Source organism: Filicampus tigris, chromosome 11, assembly GCF_054856515.1.
Source record: "Filicampus tigris isolate MCC_2025a chromosome 11, RoL_Ftig_1.0, whole genome shotgun sequence".
In the NCBI taxonomy this organism is placed as follows: Eukaryota; Metazoa; Chordata; class Actinopteri; order Syngnathiformes; family Syngnathidae; genus Filicampus; species Filicampus tigris.
Window position 1 is genome coordinate 11,417,073 of NC_141227.1, and position 26,231 is coordinate 11,443,303.

The 26,231-nt window shown below is 39.1% G+C and overlaps 3 protein-coding genes across 7 annotated transcripts in view; all 3 read left to right on the forward strand.

Moving 5' to 3' along the window:
• Positions 1-8,736, forward strand: part of tacc2 (transforming, acidic coiled-coil containing protein 2) — a 47,130-nt gene extending 38,394 nt beyond the window's left edge. For 3 of the 5 annotated variants that reach the window (XM_086044551.1, XM_086044550.1, XM_086044547.1), the window contains 8 exons: positions 897-956; positions 3,640-3,780; positions 4,371-4,447; positions 5,239-5,282; positions 6,466-6,626; positions 6,735-6,841; positions 7,312-7,432; positions 7,776-8,736. In XM_086044551.1, coding sequence (XP_085900677.1) covers positions 897-956; positions 3,640-3,780; positions 4,371-4,447; positions 5,239-5,282; positions 6,466-6,626; positions 6,735-6,841; positions 7,312-7,432; positions 7,776-7,841 — 777 coding nt within the window. In that variant the 3' untranslated portion in view covers positions 7,842-8,736. The remainder of the gene's footprint in view (positions 1-896; positions 957-3,639; positions 3,781-4,370; positions 4,448-5,238; positions 5,283-6,465; positions 6,627-6,734; positions 6,842-7,311; positions 7,433-7,775) is intronic. The other 2 variants (XM_086044546.1, XM_086044548.1) reach the window with 1 other exon arrangement.
• A 1,110-nt stretch (positions 8,737-9,846) lies between these two features.
• On the forward strand, positions 9,847-12,554 carry LOC147139739 (uncharacterized). The gene is made up of 2 exons (XM_086045960.1): positions 9,847-10,268; positions 12,001-12,554. Exons 1-2 carry the CDS (start codon positions 9,936-9,938, stop codon positions 12,109-12,111), a joined length of 444 nt encoding a protein of 147 aa, XP_085902086.1. The 5' UTR covers positions 9,847-9,935; the 3' UTR covers positions 12,112-12,554.
• A 157-nt stretch (positions 12,555-12,711) lies between these two features.
• Positions 12,712-17,906, forward strand: ly6pge (lymphocyte antigen 6 family member pge). Its single transcript, XM_086045961.1, has 3 exons — positions 12,712-13,114; positions 14,881-14,997; positions 16,838-17,906. The coding sequence occupies exons 1-3, from the start codon at positions 13,054-13,056 to the stop codon at positions 17,014-17,016; spliced, it is 357 nt and encodes a 118-aa protein (XP_085902087.1). The 5' UTR covers positions 12,712-13,053; the 3' UTR covers positions 17,017-17,906.
• The last annotated feature ends 8,325 nt before the right edge of the window (positions 17,907-26,231 follow it).

Below are 26,231 nucleotides of genomic sequence, written 5' to 3' on the forward strand. Positions count from 1 at the left end.
TACTGCAAGGAGCAGTTACGACATTCAGTGCACATCATTGAGCTCATTTGTTAGGTTTTCATCTTACAAAATACTGGTCACATTCTATGTGTTTATCGACGCACTTAACATGCATTGATTACATTTACAGGCTGGTGTCTGTAGTTTTTCCCTCCCAGGCTGTAAATTTATATATTGTGTTTCCTCATAGTGGCCAACAGCATAGTGCTGGGGTACTCTTAGGGCTCGGGCCCCAGTTTTACAATACTGCATATTTTCAGTTCACTATTTACTTAGTAGTGATTTTCTCTGTGAAGATCCATCGCCGGAGAAAATCACTGAAGTTGTGTTTTTTTTGGTGCTCTTCCTGAAATGCCTGAAGATGGCATGTATAAATAGGAATTTGTGTCAAGGAAGTATGTTGAAGTGATACATCTGAACTGAGAAACAAGCTTTATATTTCGAGGAGAAACTACAGTAAGTTTAGGGTGGTTTGTTCATGGAGATAATAGAGTTTTCTCCACTTGAGAATGTATATGCATTTTTTTTCCTAAATAAAAATCAAATTTTTAAGGGTACAGTTAAAACATTTTTTATATGAAATTAGTGCATTTTTTTTAAATGTGGGGGGTGGGGGGCGTCAAATCACTCGCTGTTTGCCGCAAGGCTCGGTCTCTATCTTATGACATGAAATAATATGTATTTTTCACTTTCCTGCCGCACATATATAAAGATGATACTCACTCTTTTTTTTTTTTTTTTTAATCCCCAATTTCGTGTCAATGTCAAAAGATTTAGCAGCTCTTCTGAAGTGTTCTGCACTATACAGGAGCATTTCACTTCAATTTTACAGATGCCACATGTTGTGTACAGTGCACCAGTGTATATCTCAAGCATTTGTCCCACACATTTCGCAGTCCCGCCTTAAGAAACCCAGCACACGGCGGTGGAACATCAACGGTTCACCCTTACTGAAAGTAAGAGGAACACTTACTGTACAGAATGTGACCTGCCCTTGTAACACATTTCCTGCTCAGTCTTTAGATATTTTGACAGTAGTACTTTTCAGTCAACAAGCTTTTGTATCTCATTATACTGGATGCACTACAAATAGATACAATATAGAGCAGAGATTCTCAACCAACCCATGGAAAGTTTGTGTGTTGCTACCAGGCCTGAGATCAGGTGTTCCTTGGCAAATTTAACTTAATTGGTGTGAAAATGAATATTTAATACAAATCTTTATCTATTTATGGCAGGCAGAACAATTAAATGCTCTTCCACTCGATGGCATGAGGTCCTGTTTCCATTCTTATAACAGTATAAAGTAATAGATTTATATGCAATCAAACAGGCCTGGAATTCACGCGAAATAAGTAAACGTTAGGGATGTTTATTGCCTTGCCTTGGCTCAACAAAGGTTGGTAAACGCTGATATAGAGAACTTTATACCTTCAGGCCGTTGTATACATGATTGTGCTTTACAGTACAGTTTTTGTAGTACTGTGTCTTTAATACAAAACACTTAACGGTGGAATAATGATTTTAACCTCCTGCAATTTTAGATTTTTTTATATATGAAGCATTATACCTTTTCTGCAAAGATCTACTGTGGCTTTTTCAGTGGCAAAATTAATCAAGCAAATTCAAAGTTTATAAAAACAAAGAAGCAAAAAAGACATCCTCAATTCAACCGACATACAAAACAGGCAAAAAGATATGTCCTCAGTGAAAAAAGTCAAGATACAGTGTATGACCGACTACTAATATAAAGGTCATCGACACATTTTACTCAGTCGAGTAGCTGCTCCTGCTGATGCTATCATTTCTGGAGCTGTACTGTAATAGTTTTGCAGTATAATAACTCATTTGACCTAAACAAATCATCAGCACTCGTAATTGTTTGAACCACTATACCGTATAGTCAAAACAACTGTCCAAATACCAAGAGACTGCACTGTTTACCCCTACTAGCTCCTTTAGACACGTTTAGTGGAGAGCACCCTAATGTAGCCAGCTCTCTTATAATTGATGTACACTCCCTGTGAGAATGTGTGTGTTAGGTTCTCTACTATCACTAGTTGTAATGTCTCCTGAAGAGAACAAGCACCTTAACTATTTATTGTGTTCTTTAATTTTGTCCGCCTCCATTTTCATCTCATTCCTCTAAGTATGTCACTTTAGCTCTTTTAGTAGTGCTTCTGTTGAAGGTGGGCTTTTCTACCTTTTGCCAAATGCAAAGACGGTACAAGCTGGAAATTAATATGTGATAAGGTAGTATTACAAAGTATATGTAGGCTATGTACTCAAGGAGGTGGTCTTTCCATTATGTGAGACAATGCAAAAACTGTCAAACCTTAAAGTGAAAATCAACCAAAACACATTTATTACAAGAATATGTTCCCAGCAGTTCCACTAGTTGAAACACGGCATTCTGATTAATATTGCGTTTGTGGAACATTAGTTAAGCAGCAACATCCACACCTTTTTAGCCACCTCAGAAGGCGGCCATTTTGTCACTTCTGTCAACTGAAAATGACATCACAACTGCTCAGGGCTCAAGTAATGACCAATCACGGCTCAACTTCAGGAAAAAGGTCAGCCGTGACTGGTCGTTACCTGAGCCCTGAGCAGTTGTGATGTCATTTTCAGTCGACAGAAGTGACAAAATGGCCGCCCCTTAAGATGGCTAAAAAGGGGTGGGTGTTGCTGCTTAACTCATATGCCACAAACGCAATATTTATCAGAATGCCTTGTTTAAACTAGTGGGCTTGCATAGAACAGACTCTTGAATAAAAAATATATGTTTGTGTTGACTCCTACTTTAACTACAATTATTTTTGAAGACAATCAAATCGACAGTCCCACTACCACTATACCACTCAAAGTTGGTGCGTAACCCCAAAAACCAAAACATGAGAATTTTGGTCTCTACCTAACAGTTCCAAAATGTTACTCTCTTTTCTGCTTATTCGAGTACCCGAGTCTTTTTCATTGATCTGGCTCCCTGTAGTCTAATCCTAATCCGTCTCAATGAATAAATCCCTTTGAATGTATTAGTTTGAACAAACTATAGAGGTCCGGAAACATTATTATGATGTATTTTGGTTTGTTGCTTCTCCATCAGCTATTTAAAATGAAACATCTTGATATGCTTGGGTCTGGCCTCATTATGTATCAATTTATGTAATTGGAAAAGAAGTGAGCAATCAGCCAGCACTTGATTGCGGTAAGAGACTTTAAAGTAATGTGCTTTAACACGAGACTAACATGTTTGCCATGCTGTGCAATCTGCTATCCCGTCCCTCCTCTCTTGTACATGCCGTTTTCTTCCCCTTACCCCCTCCTCCTTGCCTGTACCAATTGCAAACAAGCTATGCTCTCGAACAAGCCAATCACTTGGCTATGAAGACTGTTCCATCAATTCATTCTGCAGCTGACCAAGTCTTCAGGAACATCGCAAGCCTGCCTCATTTACATATTGATTTTGCTGCGTGGTACCTTTTGATGCAATTGGATGCTGCCTTGTAGTTGAGGTTCAGGTATCTTGATGAGAACATTCAGGCCAGCCAACGTGTGGCGGTGGGTTCTGCCTTGTCTGGGATTTAACTGGCTATGTTTCCTTTCCTTTCGCTCCTCTCATTTGGATCGTGGAAGCAGCACAGAGATGTGTCGTCAACATCAGAGAGTTCAGTGTGCAAGAACTCACTGTACGCACGGACCGCTACCAGCTACATGGATGGAGAGAGTCCACATCTTCCCAAAGATCTGGACCACTCGCTGGGAATCGCAAAAGAGGAGGTGCCCAAAAATTGTTATTTATACACTGTCACACATACACTCATCGGTGTTGATGACTTCCAATATAACAACGGTGTTAAATATGGCTTAGAAAAAAATAATGATGCAAAGATTTTGCTAATGCTGTCAGAGAAATCATTTTACAAAATGTTTAATATTGTGTATTTTTGCCTGGGTGCTAATTTTATTGATGAGGAAAATCCAAACTGCAGATCTGAATGCAACCATGAGGAAATTTAAGTCTTAGGGGAGAAAGTAACGAACTAAGAAGAAATTTGTGTTTTGATTCTGGAGCTCACATGGCTCTAAATTGGAAACTACGTGCTTGGCTTTTTCCAAAGTTTGCTTGCTATATAGTGTGTTTTTTTTCCCTCGAGATAATAGAATCAGCTCTCAGGATGATGCATTTTTACACCGCCATAACTGACAACCATAATAATACACAGCAGGTTAATGAAATCATCATCATCATCATCATCATCATCATCATTGAAGTATTATCAAGCTTTTGTATTTGGTTGGGTCCAGTATTCATATGGTGTTGTTTATGGTGTTTCACTGTTAATTCAACAAGATGCTTCCTGCTTTAGATTGTAACCAAAGAGAGGGAGGTGCTGGAGTGGCAGAGGAAATACGAAGACAGCCGTCAGGAGGTGCAGGAGATGAGGTATAATGCTTTGCTTTGAATTGGTGTAATGCTTTGCTTTGAATTGTCACTAATAAAGTGCTGACAAGTGGTATACAGTATCTGACTCAAACTATTACATCAAGCTAGCTAGTTGGTTAAAGAGGTTAACCTATTAGGAAAATATTTGTCGTATTTACAAGTATAGCATGGATTTTAAAATGGGTACAGAGTATGTTACAAGTTGTATGCTATATACGTTTTTGTATTTTGTTTTTTATATCGTCGCTGTCATGTGAAAAACACTTAACTTCATTTTTTTCATTTTCTTATTTTTACCTGAATTGTGTTTCCGCGTTACTGACATCGCATTAAAGTGAAAATTAAACAAGTTTCCAAAGTGGTTTTCACAGGACAGCGACGATATGCTCTTATTCAACTATATATGCCACCAATTGCCAATTGTATGTACATGTCTTCAACAAATGTCTGTTCGTGGATTGAAAAGGATGTAGAAATAAAAAGGTTGGTCGGACGGTGGTGGGTCGGGGTCCAGCTGGTCCAGTCAAGTGTTGACTAGACTTAGCTTACTTGAGATCAGGATAAGGAGGGATGAAATTTGGAGTCAAGGCTAATTATTCCTCTTATTATTCCTCTCAAATAGAAGCAATGATATCATTGAACTGTAAAGTTTTTTTTTTAACATTGTATTTTATTTTGGGGTATATAAGTAATGCTCATTTCAAATTTCAGTGATTTTGCTATTTTGGTTGAAAACATATGAAATACTAGTGAGTCCCATTTGTATAAAACATCCATATTCTTATCTATAGGAGGATTGTGTCTGAGTATGAGAAGACGATTGCGCAGATGATCGGTGAGTTTTTGATTTAATACAATCACGTCAGTTGAACTCTGCAAGCTATTGTGTGCACATTCAAATTGTTTTGAGTCACAATTCCTGACACCACCTTTTGCCGCACTGCAAACTGAAGTATCTGCACATTATGCCAATCCATTGCCACGGATTCTTAAGGTGCTTCAGATCAAAGCCAGCTTGACTGCTTGCTCTTGTCCTTTTTTACAGGACTTTTAAAATCCGTAACCTGAGAGTCACACTCTGCTAATGCTCTGCTCTCACCTGCCTTGGGCTCCCAGCTTGACTTAACACAGTCCCTTTTGTTTCTGTTCTGCTCCTATGTTTGCCCCTTACTATTTGATAATCCTGACAGGCATGCCAGGTGAGTACCGCAGCTTTGTGCTTCAACTTGTGTGTGCCCGCTCACATCTCGCCATCCGTCTGTCACAGAGGAAGCCAACGCAGCTCACAGCCTGCCTCACGTCCACTTACATGTGCTCGTCCGTGTTCATGTCATTTCATTCCCATTTGTGAACAAATCTTGGCATCTTCTTTCTGTTCGGCTTCATGCCGGCGTTTAAGTGGTCAGGATGTTTCTGATACGCATGCCACAACCTTTATTTGACTAGTGCAATAATGACTTTGATTTACTTTGGTAATGTACATGGTTGCAAAAGATAAAGGTTTTGCAGGTTGCTATTCCAGCGGTGACAATAAAGGCAGGAGGAGTGGAGTTTTTGGAAAAGCTTTGATTCTGACCTGAATTTAGAAGACTCAGAGTGCACTCACACCAAGAAAATTGTACCATGCTTGGACAGTTTACTGGCCTCAATATTTTTGAGAATTGCTGTATTAGGCAGAAAGGAACTAGTTCGAATGCTCACCTAAAAATATACTCAATCTCACTTTATTTATAATGAAATGTTTTGGTGTGTTTCATCTGATTGGATTTAAAAGTGACCATAAATGGTTCCTTGGCCTATAAAGGGTGGCCTTTACACTAAAAGTAACCCAGCTCTCGGTCTCTAACGATGATGATCCCATTTTTCATTCTGTCTTTGTTTTTAGTTCACATAATCTACAATGTAAATCATCCATGTAAAAATTTTTCCAAATGTGTGTCTGTTTACATTTTTGACATTTAGTTGTACCCAATTCAAATCTCTTCACCAGATATACTGTATGTGTGTGTGCATGTTAGAAGATGACCAGAAAGAGAAGTCTCTGTCCCACCACACCATTCAACAACTGATCATAGAAAAGGACCAGGCCTTAGCCGACCTCAACTCCGTGGAAAAATCTTTGGCTGACCTCTTCCGACGCTATGAGAAGATGAAAGAAGTGCTTGAGGGTTTCCGCAAGGTGACTTTTGGGGCGGGGCTAAATACCATGACGGACCTTGTCAGTGACAAAATAGCTTGAAAACCAAGATGAATGCAAGGAAATGATGGTCTGTGTCACTTTGTGTAGAATGAAGACGTTTTAAAGAAGTGCGCTCAAGAGTATCTGTCCAGAGTCCGTAAAGAGGAACAGCGGTACCAAGCTCTGAAGATTCACGCAGAGGAGAAGCTAGACAAGTAAATCCTCTGCATGTTTGTCATTTTGAATTGAGGATTACCCTGCTAAAAAAAACAGCATAGACCAGCATGATTTTGTTGGGTTTTCATGCTGGTCTGGTGTCACCAGCTACTCGCAGGGAAACAGCAGCATGTTGGTCTTTGCAAGAACAGCAGCAAAAGCAACCAAGATTTACACACCCAAACCTCCGGTCACCAACCTGCTCTACCAAATGGGCCACAGTCACCCAGGACCATTCTGGACCTGCTGGGCGGCTGTGGCTCAGATTATAGAACAAGTTGCCCAGTGACCAAAGGTTTGGGTGTTCGATGCTGTTTTTTTTTTTTTAGCAAGGTATGGAGTGCACTTTTCCTAAAGTAGCAAAAGAACATAGTAATAATACATTTCATGGACTGTTTCCAAACTTGCGGCTTTACTTTCCGTGGACATCTTGTGGAAGTTCAACAAAAGGTGCCTTGTGTGTTTCCAGGGCCAATTCTGAAATAGCTCAGGTGAGGGCCAAGTCCAAGCAGGAGCAGGCTGCCCACCAAGCCAGTCTGAGGAAGGAGCAGATGAAAGTGGACTCTCTGGAGCGCACATTGGAGCAAAAGGTCAGTTGGAAAAGCATTTCATTGGACCAAGCAGCAACCATAATTGGTTACTTAAGTGGATGTTATGAAGTCAAATCTAATGGGGCACAGTGGCCAATACTGTTCAAGGGTGACATTTTGAATGTCCATTTAGATCAATTAGTACCCTCAATTGTAGACATTTTTTAAGTACATTACATAGATGCACAAACTTTGACTACTGCAAATAACTCATAAAATGATTTTTTTGAAAGGTGCACATGATTTAGGATACATCTCAAGTCTAAGGGGTTTAAAATATCAGATTATGCAAATATTTGAGGGTTTTATTGTATTCCAACTTCAGAATGTGTCTGTTTTCCAGAACAAAGAGATCGAGGAACTAACCAAGATTTGTGACGAGCTAATAGCCAAGATGGGCAAGTGTTAGCATGCACACACCGTTTTGGATCAGAGTAACGCAACATCCTTGTTCACACGTGAAAGGATGAGTTGTGTGGGAGAAAAAAAAATGGAAGGACTCTTAAAGCCACACTGGTCTTACAGTAAATTTTCTACTGACCTTGTGTATACACAATGTGCACAGATGGCTTACTTTTCATCACTCTGTATATTTTTGATGTCTCACTGTATTGTACTGTATCAGGGGTCTTAGTTTAAAATTTTAGAAATTGCACCATCTCATTAATTTCTATATCAGTGTGTATGTCTGTTTGTGTATGCGCCGGTGTGTGTGTGTGTGTGAGCCTGAGCATATGTTGATGAGGATTGCTTGTGGGTTTTGTCTTGTTTATGATGTTGCCATGACAGCCACTGAAGGAGACGACTGTTTACCCACTCCTCTGAATGCCTCCTCTAAAAAAAGAAAAAAGAAAAAAAAGAAAGGAGCAGCAGCCCGTTTTATAGAATGATTCTGTGCTAAGAGAATACAAATAATCACTGTAGCTTATTGCATGCAAGAAAAGAAGATATATTGTCAGTTTTGTATAAAATGTAGAAAATGTTGATGATGGAAGAGACATTTTTATGTACCCGCTGTGTAAAACACAGAAGACTATTAATTTGTCTGAATTTTTAATTCATAGGTACAGTATTGTGCTGCCCTCATGTAACCTTGTACTTTGTAGATAATTGTCATAGCCGTCTTGATGATACCATGGGACTTTATTTTTGTTATTTTATTTTGATATAAACCAAACTAATTGTGACTGTACTCAGATGTGCCCAGTCCTGCTTGGGTTGTTGTGTCACACTGATGAATAATATGTCTGCACAGCTGCTGTACAGCATATGCTTACAAAGTGCAATAAAAGATGGCAATATAAGTCAGTGGTTATTTCCTTGTGTTGCACAAGTGACACATCTACCTATCAAAACAAGAATCATTTAAGATAAATACAATGTGATTATCCCACTGCAAATGATCTGCCTCCAGTCCACTGGAAGACATTCCAATCCTATGTTAAGCGAGACATTATGCATTTCCCCCAACAATTTAAAACATTTCCCAAGTGTCATGTAAATTTTTTGGGGACATTTTTCGGGAGAAATACATACAGTATAAAGAGTAATTCTTCCAACTCCTCAAGCAACTAGTTTAAAGCAATTAGCAACGATTCTAGCGACTTTTTCTGGTTTTATTGGAGAAAGACCTTCGAATTGATTTTTTTTTATAAATTCAGAGAGACAATTTTGCAAAATTTCTCGAAATCATCCAGCGACCTGGGTCCTTTCCTCTGCACTCTCCTCTTTAGCCCCCTCCACAGGTTTTCAATGGTGTTGAGGTCTGGGGATTGAGGTGACCAGAACAGGGGCATGATTTAGTGTCTGGTGAACCATTTCTCCAATTTTCAGTACTAGACTATACTTCTGCAATAAAAAATGCACTTATTTTAAGGCTTTTAACAGAACTTATCCAGGGGTGCCAATTATTATGGAAGTACTCATTAAATAATTGGTTAATTGATTTTTCTGCAGGCAACGTAGTTTAAAAAAATGGTTGGTAAAATGAACAATTAAAAAATAATTTGTTTAATTAAGTAATTGGTTATTTATCAGATGGATGGATGGATGGATAAACATTACACACACATTACAATTGATTGTTTTAAAAATACCACAATTTTATTATATTATTGGTGGATTACAAATAAAATAAAATTATGTTCAAAGTAAACTTTTTTTACATACACATTGTATTTTTTTATTTATCTCATCCACGAATGACCCGACATAACCGTTTACATTTTGTGTGTGTTTGTATTTGTCTACTCATGTTATTTTATGTTGCACCATCGGACCGAAAAAAAAACGTAGTTGTGAATATACATTTGAACATTTCATTGTCCAATGGCAATAAAATCGATTCTGATCATGAACCTTAAAGCCGTACCAGAACGAGAGGGCGGATTGACCGCTGGGTGGCGCTGCAGTTACAAACTCAGAACACATTATTTCCGGTTCCGGTTCATGTCTGTTCCGTTTGATGCTAATCGCAAGTGTTTTGAGTCCATTTTGAACCGACATGGATCAAACCCCGACTCGATTTCAGTGGAACGAAAGGTTTCTGCCCCAGCCTTCAGGTTGGCCTCGCACACCCTACAGAGGCGCCGGGCACCGTGGTGGTGCTTCTGCCCGCGGTTGCCCCGCTTACTCACCGAATTCTCCAACGTATTCCCCTGGTTTTAACCGTGGACATAGGGGAGGTTCGCCAGGAAGGTCTGGTGGCGGAGGACGGGGCTTCGGAGGGTCCCCAGCTAAGTTTGGCAGCGGTGGCCGCAATTTCGGAGAGAAACAACGAAGGGGAAACCATTTCGGGAGGCCAGCAATCTTCAGTCCATCAGCTGTGAATGTGCAGGTAAGATACAAAACTGCTAAATGGCGCCAGATTTCAGCCGTTCTTCAAGGGTTCCGACGGGTTCAAATGACAACATGTGGGATGCTTTGAAACAAAACTATTTGCAGCGGTCCAGGCAACAAATAGCAGTGGATTATCTTCAAAATTGTAGGAGACGGTCCGGTCCGCCTTATTCCTGGAGGCTCTGCTGTAGAAACGAGAAGTGAAGCCACCGGCGGCCATCTTACGTTGCCACTCGCTCAGCACGCCTAACTTGAATACATTGATTTCTCGGCGGCGTTTTCACATTATTTTCAAAATTTACGGCGAAAATGCCACCGTCTGTGGCGTACGGCCCTTACCAATAAGCATGACCTGCATATTTAATCGTTGAGAAATGCAATTTATAAATGTTCTCTTATTAGTGTGCAACTCTATTCGTCTGCATCATGTTGTCAGAACCATGGACAATGAAATGTAAGCAAAGCCCATTAAGAAAACAAAATACTGCAAAATGTAAACCTAACCTCTGTAAATCGTAATTCACGATACTGAGAAAATATTCTCTGAATGGTCAATGCAAGCAGTGAAGAGGCTCTCATTACACCATACGGGGATCCTCCCGTAAAACACTACTGTGGATAAGCGTTCCCGTTTGCGGGGCAGGGGCGGTCAAGTTGCCATGAACAATCGCAACGTAAGATGTCTGCCCTCTAGCTTCACCCCCTAGTGGCCAATTGTTAGTCCATTCAGTTGGCTCGGTACCCATCCCTGCTTCAGTATACAAATATTATTAAAATCTTTGTTTTTATCTATATATAAAATCTATGTTTATTTATATATATTAAATATACTGTGGGTCGCAGCCGACGCGAACACAGTACTATAAAAAATCGTTTCTTTCAAATGTACAACAGCTGTCTCTCCTCTTCGTTCTCCTCTCCCCCTCTCGCTCGCCGTACGATGCATTCATGAACCTTGGGAACATCTCAATTTAGCAAAACACAAATCTGACCACAACACAGATAACTCAATTCGTTACAATATGGTGTTGAACATTCAAAGATTTCAATACCTAAAAATGTATATAATTTCATAAAGACTTTTTGACTTACTGTATTTTTTTCATTATAAAAAGAGTTTTCATATATTTAGCAATAATTGTAACTGTTATTGTATGTATTGTTTTCATCACAAAAAGTGTGTGTATATATATATATATATATATATATATATATATATATATATATATATATATACTGTAATGACAACTTGACTTTAACCTGAATACTTATGTGTCATAGGCTGTTGCTGCTGAGTGTTTAAAGATTTCAGTGTCTTAATAATTTACAAAATTAATAGACCATTATTGTTAGTGTATTTTTTATTTATCCTGGTGTAATTTCTTAGAATATCACCCGAATAGTTCACTTTTATTTTTTTCTAAAAGATGTACCGCTTACCTGCATCCTAAATAAAAGTCAAATCAATTTTTTTGACCATTGAATGCAGAAATACAGCAAAAATGCGCGTGACATCTTATTAAAGATGAAGTATTATGTTAATACAAAATAACCTAAATGTATTTTTCTTCGTGTCATTATTTTCAATAGTTTAAATAAAAAAAAAAAAAAAATTCTATATATATCGATATCGACCAATATGAAACACTTATATCGTGATATACTTTCCAGTCATATCGCCCAGCCCTACGTGTGACTAAGTGTCAACCTACTTCTTTTGTTGTTTCCAGCGTGAGTGTTCTGGCTCGATCGAGAGGTACTTTAGTCCATCCATGTTGGAGGATCCCTGGGCGGCATTGCAGCCAAAGCACACCGATGCATCGGCCAACAACAATCCATAAACAGGATCAATATCACGCAACAGCAAGTAGCTGGGGGGGGTCCCAGGTTAATGCAGGAATCATTCCATTTGACTGGATGTGGCTACGTTACATAGAGGGTCAGGTGGACGTTTTATGCAACGTTTTGGGAATTGTGTGTTATTTGGGGTTAACAAAGCGCCCAACTTGGAATTTCTCCTTGTTCTTGATCAGTGTGAGAAGCGATTCGTTTGATGTGATGTTAGTTTTGTATATAAAGTGCATATAATGCATATACAGCATTTTGTTTTTTGTAATACAGTTAGTCTTTTCCTAATGCACAAACAGGTCAGTTGCATGTTTGTACATTTCTGTGTTTTAATGGCACATAATCACTTAGTTTATACAGTGTATATTTTTGGACTGGAAAACCATGTATTTGCAAAAGAAAAACAATATTATTAAATTGTTGAACACCAAACATTTTTTCTGAGCATGTATCTCGTTTACTCGATTTACCTGTCTTTGTATGCCATACTAAAACCAACATTTTATGTACGGTTCCGGGTGTCTGTTTGTCAACAAATGTAAATACAAATGAGACAACAAAGTACAGGGTCTTGGTAACTTAATGAGTTCAGAGGTCCGCACTTTAGTGGTCAGCCACAGTTCAGAAAGGGATAAAGGAGTGACCACTCACACCGAAGATGGGTGTGGCTATAGAGGAAAGATGTGCGAGCTCCTGGATGGAAGTCCGCTACTGCACATTGTGTCCGTTTGGCGAGATATAGTAACTAGAAAAGTCAGAACAGAGTGGGCCATATTGAGGGTCTTCTAATCTTGTCTGCGCAAAACAATATTATCTTGGCCGACAGAGCAGATTAAGTTTCGTAAAACAGTGTCGGGAGAGGGGGGGGTATTTGGGTGAGATACAACCTGCTTTTCTTCCTGAGATCAGGACAAGGACGTTGACAGGGCAGCACCATGAGAGCTTTGCTGTCCTGTTTATTGATCTTATTTTGCGTGGTCCTGCTGACATCAAATGGTAAGAAGTATTTCTTTAAACCTGTCATATTATTCTTTCCACCCTAGAATGTTAGTTATATATCTTTTTAGACACATCTTTTATTGCCATACTGTGGTTAGTCTGATTTCTTTTCTTTCATGTGACAGAATGCTTAATGCGTCTAAGATGCACTATGCTGTATACAATTTAAATTTGAGCCATATGGGGTTGATAATGAACTGTAGAAAATGCGGCAAGACTATATATAATAAAAGCACAGTCAGGTTTGCTATTTTTGTTTGTGTTTAGTTCTTGTCTATTAACTGGCATGCCATCCCAGCATCTAATCCCTTAATAGGACTGCAAGCTAATGCTTTTATCGTGTGTGTAGAGAACTTATGCTTAGGGGATTGATTGGAGTCAGCACGGAGCATAAATATGCCAAGTATAACACCCACACTACACTAGTAGTGACTCGTCTTCACACGTAAACAGTTCCAGGGCGCAAGATACTCTTCAAATAGCATCCAGAGCTTTTCTTTCCGGCCATCAAAACAACCTACACATTGGCATTTCACTTTGATGTTTTTTCCACATCCATCCGTTTTCTGAAGCATTTATCTTCACTAGTGTCAGCTTGGCGCCTAAATGTGCCCTTCCTGGTTTATGTAAAATGATGAACAGTTTGCAGTTTCACCACAGGCTTCCTCCTTTGCCTTTTCCAAAGTCTCTTTGAAATCGGTTGTATTCTATCTACAGTGTTTACTGTATATAATTCTCCTCTCAGAGCCGGGGGGCTACCCACTGTATATTTGAATATTTGATCTTGAGGCTCAATATATGATTAAACATACAATTACATTTTTACAGGGGTTGAGGGGGCTTCAGTCATAGTTAAGGGGGAAGGCCCCTCTGAACCACCAGGCGCCCCCCTCCATCAGTGATTTGCATAATGGTAATAAAATAAATACAATAGAATTGTTGACTTTAATTCATAAAATCACATTTCACCCTTTTTTGAATCTAAAATAACACTTAAAATATACAACTTTAATAATGAAAAATGTAATTGATTCATGTTGGCTGCTATACATGTACAGTATATTAGTACGTATACTGTATATATATATATTTTGATGTATATTAGGATTGGGTACAACTTTGTCATCACTGTGAAATATGGATTAGCAGATGCAAAGAAGCAGTAAACTGCAGTTTATAATGGCATGTGGTAAAGTTAAGGACCAATAATTATAACAATGGTGATAATGACCTGCACTTTAGTAGTGATGTAGTATGAATAGTGTATGTATGTATACGTATATAAAAAGACAAGGACTCATTATGATGTACGACATGAGGAGCCCGCGGGCCTGTTAAAAGGGTGGGTGAAGTTTTTCTCTGACTTATTTATTACCATTTACAGTACAATAATATTAATCTGCATTTATATTTTGAATCTACTGTATGTTCCATTTTCCATTTTAAAAGTTAATAGGAATATCTCATTTTATAGAATTATATTAAATGTGATTTTTTTTCTTCTTCTTTTGTTATCTTATTGGTGAGCCAGCTCTGAAACTATCAGTCATACATTAATTGTGTCCAACGTTTTCTTTTTCTTTATTTTCGGGGGAGTTGTACTTGATATCTTTTGGTTTCAAATGAATGAAAATGAAGTTAAGTTGGAATCTGGTTTCAATAATTGTACGCAAATCTCAGTCTCGAGAAAGTCATTAATTAGCATGCAACATTTCAGTACATTTTTAAACTCTTACTCTTCATTTCTGTTATGTTTTCCTCAGGTACGGCTCTCCAATGTTACACATGTATGGGCTCCAATAATGAAGACTGCAACCGCCAAGGCACCAGAACATGTCCCAGCTACTCTGATGCCTGTGCCGTGGTGGTGGGCCATAACAGTGAGTCCAAAACTGACAGCGTGTTATTATTATTTTTTTTTGGTACTTCAAACCTACAAAAAAAACAACAACGGAAACAACATTGGAGTTTATATTTTCATATATATTATATACTATGATTATATTATTATTACATATTGGGTCATCTGTTTTTCAAATGGAGTGCAAAGTCCAAACTGAATTCACATCAGCAGGGGTGACTCTAAAAACTTGAATTACAGTTATAGCAACATGAGGCCATTTTTCTTTAAATATCCATTTTCTATGGTAGATTGCCTTCAAAACATAAGTGACGTGCAGTTCTGCCATTACCATGGCAACTTTGGACACACATAGGGTGGATTATAAAAAGTCTCCACGCTCCTGTTCAAATGCTTGGCTTTTGTGATGCAAAAAAAAAAAAAAGAGTCAAATGATTTCAAATCCTTTGCCACCATTAATGTGACCGAAACCTTGTACTATTTGGTGGAAAAAACATGACTTTTGGAATAATGCCCAAAAACTCCAACCGTGGCTTCATAACCACGACATATTTTCATATGTGTTTGGGAGATTTCTCTAAGGCCCAATGAAACCAAAGTTACAAACTTTTAGTCATAATTCCAAAAGGTAAGTTTGGCGCAAGCACAACACTTCTCGTCACCAAATAACACCATAGATACAGTGAAGAAAAACACTGTCAGGAAAAGCCTACTAGAACATCAGAATTTTATTTTGCGTTAGTCAGAGGCCCCTTAAATTGTGGCAAGTGTGTACTGACTCCCATTTAACATGAGCTTCAATGTGACTGGTTAATTCTGAAAACAGCCTCATCCCCAGTTTTAAGAGGGCTCCTTGTGAGGGAATATGGTTATTGCATTTCGTTACCCAGCCCAATACATCAAAAAATGGGTGTGGCCAACAATCGTAAATGTTAAACCTGCTCAATATTTCACAATCGCAGATCTTTCTGCGTGTGGTCAACACCAGAGGTGGGCATTTTACAAAATGTTGCTGGTTCGTCATTCGTCATCTGTCAGTGGCCAGGGTACGTGTCCGTCTTTCGTCAGTCCATCATTTTTTATGACGACCTGAATTGTAATCGTCAGTCCGTCAGTTAAGTCCATCAGTTTGTCCATCAGATGTCCGTCAGTCGGTCACCGCCAAAAACAAAAGAAAAACAAGCATCTGTCAGTGGCATCCTGATGAACCGTCACAAAAGGACGCGATTAGTGACGATTAAACTGACGGATGAAACCCCACTTCCGTCATTCATCAGTCCGTCATTTTTAAAAGGTATCCCGTCATTTCTCAATCATCTTGCAACACGGGCATCCATCAATGACGGACCGATCCGTCAATCTGACGCAAAGCCCAACTCTGATCAATACCAAGTTTGGCCTTGCTACTGACTCTGCGATTGATATGAAACTGAGGTATAGTCAATTAGAAAGTGACCTGAAGCATGTACCGTTGCCAGATCCAAAGGTCATTCTTTGTCGTATACGCCAGACTTCTGGTTTGGGGGAGGAGATTCACATTGTTGCAGGAGTTATCGTTACGTCTCGAGTGTGCTGTGTTGGTCATCATGAGTACTGTACATCACACACTATAAGAGCAGTAATAACACACAGGGTGACTCACCACGCCCCTTTTCGCATTTTAAAGAATGGGTTAAGAGTATGAGTCTACCCCACTTTAGTTTCAAGAATATATCAGTCTTCTGTCCTTATTATAATTCGCCTTAATAACTAATGGCCGACCTATTGATGCCTTCCTGCACCATTGAACACGAACTCACATTTTACATAATCAAATTAGACAAAAGCTAAATGAGCGTGACCGAATTGTCTGTTGTCAGGTGGGGTGATGAAGTCCTGCTCCTACAAGTCCTTCTGCAGCCAAGCTAACAGTGCGAGCTACAGAGTTCACTGCTGCTACAGCAACGACTGCAACTTCACAAACGCCGCCGACAGGCCGCACGCACTCAGCTATTTGTTATTGATTTTAACTTTGTTGTACCACTGCTTTTTCAGGTAGACCATGTAACAAGTATCTCAACTGTGATCGCAGCTCAAATACATTCTTCAACGTACTCACGGGCGTTAAAATGCCACTGAGACATATTTACTATGCATATCTAGTGCATAGAGTTGTTTTGAAGTGTGCCCGGTTGGATTATGCACGCCACATAAGATTAAAGCTTTAAGATTAAGAAGATCTCACGTGGCTTTGGCTTGTGGTGTATTTTCTTCAACCAATAAGATAAGGAAGAAGGGAAGTGCTGACATAACATGTAATAATGATTTATTTTGCACCGGAATTGAAGAGAAAACACATGCGAAGAGCCAGAGCGTTCACCATCGTCTGCTTCGCACGAGTTGCTAAAAACAAAAGCGTGAGTAGAAGTCGGTTGGTGTGCCGTTGCATCATCGGCCAACAGTCGTTTGATGAGCTATTTCGGAATGTGGTGAGAAAGTCATTAGCGCAACCTGTAAAGCCACATAAGCCTTTAACCTGTAACCAGGTGTGTTACACGGATGCGGCTTTTACAGCTCAGATACTGCTAGATACTGTACACACTCAGAGCAAGTAGGCGAAAGGAGCTAGTTTCATCAGCATTATCTGTTGAAACACTAGAAAGGGAAGTGTTGTTGAAACTCAAAAGTACATCTAAATACTCAAAGCACTACTGTTTGTCAATCAACAAAGCTACAAATGCAAGTAATCTCTCTATACATGTGTTCATATCTTCTACTAAACAGAATTTACAGTTTACCATTGTTCACTCAGTGGGTCAGTGCTGCTGGATGATTGTCGAATTGTACATCCATAATTCAATGTACAATAGATAAAATTCATAGCAAGTGCTGCTGTGTTCAGGTTCATGTTTGCAATGTGAAAATGAATAAACAAAATATTTATGAAAATGTAGCAATTGCTTCTTTTTTCATTAGAATTATTTCTAAATTTTGTGCTATTTAAGTGAAATGCACGTGTTCCAGATCAGCACTCAAATATCAACCACAATATGTAATTGTAAAATGTTTTAGGTTCCTGCCTGTCAACATTAACAGATGGATTATGTTTTCATTGAACTATCCAAACCCAATTTGGTGAACATATTGAAAGAAGAATAGGCCCACTTTTCTCTTATCATAAATAGCTGGAGCAGAATAGATTGGTTAAAAATAATACAAATCCATGAATCCTGAAAGCTGAAATGCTTTTCACGATTAGAAGTGCAACATTTAAAATAATTCAAAACAAAGAATTTAGGACATTTAATAACAAAGTACAGAAATAAAATGACATCATTTGCTGTGTGAATGCAAGAGCCGTGCATTTGTCAATGTTTTAATCATGTAGGTTCACATAAGGACCACTGGGAGTCAGTCTAACCCCACTTAACTTCTCCATACACGCTCCAACCAACCTCCCTTACAGTTCCAATTCTGTGCCTTTTAGGTTACTGATGTGATGAGAATGTCAATATAGTGATATTTAATTGCGATCTTTTGACAGCTTGCTTTATTTACACTCTCAGTTAATTTCTTAGACTCTTGCTCACTCTGTGATATCTAGGAAGGATTTGGGTTCATGTTGAGAATTGTTGATGATGATAACAGTCATGGGGTAAGGGTGCTGCTTTGGGGACTCAGTGATTAGACAGTGTTACAGTGGGCTCGTTAAAGTGTTGAAGCTTTCCACAATCCCACGGAATTGAATTTACACCTATTGTCTTCGCCATGGATAAATAGTGGAACTTTGATTTTAAAACTCTTCTAGAATGGAAACACAAATGAATATTCTGTAGCTTTGGCAGCAATCAATTACACTTGCCAGTTGGAGAAGAAAGTTACCTAAAATTTCTGCCTCCGCAGTCTATGACAACTGCAGTGGTGAGCAATCAGTGTCAGCAAGGCCTTCTGAAGTGACCTCAACACTATATGATCTATCAGGAGCACGGACCTCCATTTACAAACTAAATTCTAATTGTTATATGACATTTTAGGAACTTATTCCCAACGGTTCATTCTCTCCATTTTGTCGAGTTTTTCTCGACTGCTCTGTTTCCATTATGTTAGATTTTTTTTTTTTTGTTTTTCTCCAATCTGATTTCAGCCTCCAATTTGCCCAGCTCTTTGAGAATTAGTAGTGCTGGCCAATGAACTAAAAAGTATATTAAATATTTGGACTTTCTAACAGATTTAATGGCCAGAGAGCTGGCTGATGTCAGCATTTTTATGATTGTGTAAAGGTTATTTAAATATTGAGCTACAACAAAAAGGGAATGAATTGGATTTCTAAAATGTAACCCAACTAATTCCTGGGGAAAGACAATATACCTTTATTTTGACATGGCAGAACCTCTATACATAAGTATTTTTTTTTACCCCCGGGCGGTAAACTCATTAGCACGTCCGCCCCACAGTGCAGAGGTCGTGGGTTCGAATCCACCCCCGAACCTCTGTGTGGAGTTTGCATGTTCTCCCCTACTAGCATGTTTTTTTTCGGATACTCCGATTTCCCCCCATATTCCAAAAACATGTATGGTAGGTTAATTGAACACTCTAAATTGCTCATAGGTATGATTATGAGTGTGAATGTTTGTTTGTCTGTGTGTGCTCTGCGATCGGCTGGCCACCAATTCAGGGTGTACCCCGCCTACTGCCCGAAGACTGCTGGGATACGCCCCACGTGAGGATAAGCGGTTTGGATAATGGATGGATAGATCAGCCCGTATAGCGAGTACTAGAAATAATAAAAATGGACCTTGGATATATTTTTAGGACTTTTACATGAAATGCAATGCACAACACATGAACATAAATGGATTTGGATACTGGATATTAACACCATTGTAAAATCATCTGTGTGTTTTTATAAATGACAAACATCAACATGTTTGAACAAAGGACTAGAACAATAACATCCTTACAATTAAAAAATATCCATAAATAAACCAAATCACAAATACTCTACACAAACCAAATGAAAGACATCACCAATGCACACACACACACACAATAAATACAAGAATGTCAACACAACAACAACATCAACAATAGTTTACATGTCTGAAAAACCCCGAAAAAGATCAATGTCCAGGGTATCTATATTTGTCTTAACTAGGACTTATTAAGAACCTCTTATTTTTTTGTACAATTTTTAATTTCACTGTTTATTTCAGCTATGTACCTCTCCAGTGTTCTATATCGCCTTATACAACTTTTAAAGTTTGTTAAGTGAAAATCTATTAATAACGTTAACAATAAACTTTATTTTCCAACTAATATAGTTACGTTTACAACGTCACTGCAGTTCTTCAAGTCCTCAAGCATCAGAGAAGCTCTGTTAAGTTTTCGGCATAAAAACACATTTTCAACATTTTTTCCAAAAGCAGGACACAATAACAATGCCAAAACAAGTGTGTCACGGACTCTAAGAAACCAAAACGACATTCATCAGATTTAGCCAATCCAAATCTTTGTGGTCTTTGGTAAACTTTCATATGAGGTATGTTGGTATTCTATTTATGCACCCCCAAAAATGGTTTAGAAATGCCTATGGGGTACAGAATTCTAGGGTGAAAACACTGACGGTATAGTGGTTTACTGGCCTGACCTGTGTAGGCAGCGTATGTTCAATTGTCATTCAGTGATGTTGATGGAAGTGAATCGTTGTCTGCTACTATATCCTCTGTAACTGATTGCCGACCAGTCCAAGGTTTATTTCGCCTTTTGCTCATAGTTTGCTGGGCTAGGCTCCAGGTCCCCGTGAGCCCAAACAGGATAAGCAGTATAAAGAATATAAATATTCTAGGCTGTCCTTCTCAATTTAAAGGCAGATCTGTAAACGCAATAATAGCTAAAGCACATGGATCAATTGAAGCATACGCGTACTTATAATGTCAGCCGGTGTACATGCCACATACAGTATGTCTTCTAAGAAAGGTCATCACCATAGCAGTTGTGCTGTTTCTATTGGAATGGGTTTTATCCCCAAATCACAGGCACCCAAAGACATTATCACCACAAATCCCGCCACCTGCCCTTTAAGGAAGGAATTGGGAAAATAAAAGGGAAAATAAAACCAATGCATTTCATCTTTCTGCCTGTATAAAGCACCACTTTATAGACTTGGAATGAATGGCCGGTTTGTGATAACGGCAAGCTGCAGCAGAGCTGATGTCAAATAGTAAATACTGGCAATATACAATTATAAATAACACATATTTTAGTGAGTTCTAATTGAGAGAATATTACAAGAATGACACAGATAGATTGCTCACCTTTATTTACGGCACAAAGAAATTAACTTAGTGAAATCCCAATTTTTAAAAAAATCATTCATGGGCCTGTCTCAGTTTTCTGTTGACAAGTCCGACTGTCTTTGCAATATACGCTCCCTCCTTAAACTACTTAAAGTTATATGCTGGCCATGTACCTTTAAATCATTAAGTGGCCTCTCTGTGCAAAGTGACAGCCAACAAGACCGGATAGTGTGACAAGTGGTTGCAAACACTCAAATTCTGATGCCATTGGAGACCTTGGGGGGGGGGCAACATGCTTTGGGGGGGCAATAAGAGCGTGTGAGACGATGGCCGTGTTTACAAGCGTCCAGGATCCGGCTGGTCGGCCCGAGTTCATCTAACGGTCACTGGTTCTGAGGTCCCCGGGTCTTGGGTCTTTTTGAAAAAGATCTGTGAAGCAGAATTAAAGTGATCTACCTCCGGACTCCGGACGAAGGAGCAGAAAGGCTTTTTAGTCTGTGAAATGATGAAGAGGAGAAATACAGGGAGGAAAGAAAGGGGGGCTGGGTCATAATGAAGAGAGGAGAGGAAGAATTGTGTTTAATGAGTGTGTTCCCCTGCCTGAGCTACTTTGAAACATAACTAACTGGCCCACCTTCTGTGAGGCCAGCCGGCTCCAGGGCAGGGACAAAGTGAAGCTGCATACACTCCATAGAGGGGAAGTTCCTTAAACAACATCAAATGAAGTCCTCCTTTTTGTAAAACTTAATCTATAACTTTGGTGATATTATCTACAGTTATACTTTTTTTTTTTTCAATTAACAAAATTTGAACGGTGGACGACCGGTTAGCACGTCCGCCTCGCAGTTCAGAGGTCGTGGGTTCGATCCCGGCCCCGGCCTCCCTGTGTGGAGTTTGCATGTTCTCCCCGTGCCTGCGTGGGTTTTCTCCGGGTACTCCGGTTTCCTCCCACATTCCAAAAACATGCATGGTAAGTTGATTGGACACTCTAAATTGCCCCTAGGTGTGATTGTGAGTGTGGATGTTTGTTTGTCTCTGTGTGCCCTGCTGGCAACCAATTCAGGGTGTCCCCCGCCTACTGCCCGAAGACAGCTGGGATAGGCTCCAGCACGCCCCGCGACCCTTGTGAGGATAAGCAGTATCGATGATGGGTGGACTTTCCAGAAGTGCAACCGTTTAACTATTTCTTCGATCAATCCTTAGAGCACATTAAGAAATCGAGTAATCCGTTTTCAGGGAAACCTCAATTGTCTGGTACACCATTTATCAAATGAATAAAAAAAATTATAACATGTTTTGTTATGGTATAACTCAAACAAAGGTGTGCTTTGCAAGCAAATTGGTGTCTTCTTCCGCCATGTCAAAGACTACCAGCGCTATGTCGCTATGAAAATAGAGCCCTAACTCTGCGTGTCTGCATTCAGGGCCCTATTTTCATGCCCAGGACAAGTAGAGTGCAAAGTGCAGTCTAACTGGGCGCATGGGTGTTCTTTTTTTGGCATTTTCGTAGACAGGCGCAGTTTGAAATGCACGTTTGCGCCATTGTGGGTATGAACACAGCCAGCTTGATTGCTGGCAGATGATGTAAAGTTGGCCGCTATGAAGTCCAAGCACACACACACACACACACACACACACACACACACACAAGGACGAGTTGTGCCATGGTACAGTTATGCTTTAAAGAAATATTCAAGATGATAATAATAATAACACATTCAATGAATTGTTCAATGCATGTTGATGTCATATTTATGAATGAAATATGATGATAGAATCTGCAAAACATGGTCTGCCAAATTCCCAAACACGGTAAACTAATTTTGCCCCGGCAAGAACATCAACATGCGCCAGTTTTTAGAGCAAACGCACAAGCGCATGCCTACGAAAATAGGAACCAGCATCTTATTACTTAGTGGACAGCGCTTTTGTCCCCAAAAATTGTGTTCGGAGACAGAAAGAAATAATCTTTGACACTCGTTAAGTAAATGAGCACGGACGAAGATACGGAAACAATATTGAGAGAGAAACAGCGAGAGAGAGAAATTGCTTTTGGAACATAACAGTTGATTTTTTTATTATTTTTTTTTGGCTTACAATTTGTAAGTTCCAGTCCGTGGGTTGTTTTGCATATGCATGGCTGTGAATACTTTCATGTTAACCCAACCAAATATTGCTGCCGTGACCCATCCTGATAAAGGAAATTAATTAATAATTTTGATCATACATACTTTTATGCTTGGAATTCATTTTCACAACAATTAATCTTGATGCGTTCTATAGTCTGCTCACTGGTAAAGGCGATTTCAAAAAAAAAAAAAAATTGTCTTTATAATTGAGTGTGGGGTTTTTTTTCATTACAAAGGCCCATGTGGCTGGTGACATTCATGTAAGCTTTCAGATATTAAATACATATCCCTTTATTGTGCTTTGGAAAGGTGAAGCTTATGGATTGTCTCTTGTGACAAAAGTGTTTATATATATATCTATATCTCCCCTTTCTTCAGTCACCAACCCCCAAACCCCTTAAGCCTACTACTGAGGAGCATTTCTTAATTAAACCTTTATTTATCTATTTGATTGGTCTATGAGGAGGTGAAGTCTGAAATGTACCTATCTCATATATGGACTAGAAAGATTTAAGGCCTGGGGGAATATGTAGGCGTTCATAATGTGAACATCGGACCCAGTGAGAGCTTCAGTTTTTGTCTGTCTAAGCTGGCGGCTTAACAAGGAGGAGGTGAGCCTGTTGTCATGTGAATAGATGGAAACTAATGAGATGAGCCTTGTTTAACAGAAGGGGGTAAAACAAAACAAGCAATTTAATACTTTTACGAATCTATTTTCAGGAATTTGATGAATTGATCAGAGGACACATCTGTCTGAGACTGAATCTTCATTCAAGTCTGACAGGAGTATTCAACCGACAGATCTTTATTAACACAGACATTTAGTTTCAGCTGCTGTGCAGAAAGCAATTACTGTAACAGCAGTCAAAGCAAATCTTTTCAAGGTGAACGCTGGGTTTAACTGTACCAAATTAGGGACTTACGAAACTTGACTCATTTGTTTATTCACCGCTGAACTGTTTCATTGCTGCTCTTCATTTAATATACATTTAAAACTCAGAATCCAATCCAGTCCAATTTGTCTCAAACATCTCAAAAATGAAAAACATTTTTATTGAACGCGATCCTAAAGGCGTCACGAGAGGCCCAACACACAAATGTGTGAATGCTAACAGAAAAGCATTTAAGATATATTGGGTTATTTCATTAACCCAATTGTTGGATCAAATTAACTATATATTGGATTATATGCCAGTATTGTTTTATGTTGGCTCCAAAATCAACCTTGCAGGCCCATACACAGGTGCCAGATGTACACTTGAATTAAGAATGACTGACGGCTATGACAGCCACCGACATACTGTTCACGTCGACACACGCAGCAACGTGGTCAAGTCAACAACACTTTTGACATTTGGATTTCTTCATTTATCACACTGTTTTGGGAAGTATTACACACATTGTAATCTGTGTAAAAAAAAAAAAAATAGGATGTGATACTTCACAAGAACTGTGCCAAATAATGTTTCATATTAACCTTATGTGTTTACTGTAATCCACAGGAACATTTCTATGATTAGCGGAGTGGTTCTGGTTACCTTGCTTGGAGATTGAAAACTGTTGCGTGCAACTCCCCTCAAGAGGTCAATATATCTCACCACACTTTTCAAGATGGACCCACAACTCATCACAGCCCGTGTGAAAGTGTGAGACAGTTGTCTGGTGATGACCGCAAGGAAGCAAGGCTTGGTTTAAAGAACTGAAATAAATGGTATATGCAAATTCTGTAAATCTCATGCACTGATTTGCATTTCCTGTCCGACAGCCAATTGGAGCGATTGTCACTGACACCACATTTGCAGACTGCCGTTGATGTCTTATTCATTCAATTCATATAGCACCATGACACAAAATTGGGTCAAAACTGAATAACCCAATTTTTTGGTTCAAATTGACCCAATTCTGGGTCGGTTCTTTTTAAACATAACAATTGGGTCAAATTTAACCCCAAAATAGTTATTTTTGACCCAACTGTTTTTAGAGTGTACAGAGCCCTATTTTCGTGCTCAGTGCAAGTCTGGGCAATCGCAAAAGTGCAATCGAAATGTGTGTATGGGTGGAGTTTTCTTTCTTTTGATATTTTGATATTTTCCCAAACATGGTAAACTAGACTTGCCCCTGCTAGCTTAATGCCAGCACATAATGCAAACACCATAGGCTACTGAGGCTAGGCTAACGGAAAGCATCTATGTGGCTGTGTTATATACGTTTAAAGAAATGGCTTTTTGAACACAAAAATGCAGCAACATATGTAGACAGACAATGACACCACAACATTATTTTAAATCTGCTAGGAGAAGCAGAATGTTCTGAAGTTCTGAAAGTGAGGAGCTTGTACCCCAACTTCCCATAGCAGTTCATCATATATTTCATCCTCAGACTGAAAATAGTTGAAACTGAATCAACAGCATCTCCTCTTTGTTGTAGCCAAATATTGCACTCCACTGGCCTCAATACAATCAACAGAAGACAGAAGTCTCAATCATTTATGTTACTGATGAAACTGTTGGTACCTTTCCGTTCAAGAAAGAAAATCTTAATAAATAATGGGACTGGAACAAAAATGCATACAATATGCCATACGCGTGTTTATATGTGTGGACAGTATTTCCACCACTGCTAATCACCAGTAATAGCTTGGGTTAGTGTAAATCTCTATGCATTACACGACGATTTGTTGACTGTACACGCTTTTAATAAGACTTAGAAATGACCGATGTATTTGGTGCCCTGGAGACTGTGTTGTGCAACTGCATTACACCTGGTAATAGATTAAGACTAAATTGCTCCTCATTAAACACTATTCACCCTCAATTCTTCATCGTTGATACGCTAGCCCCCTTCCTCCT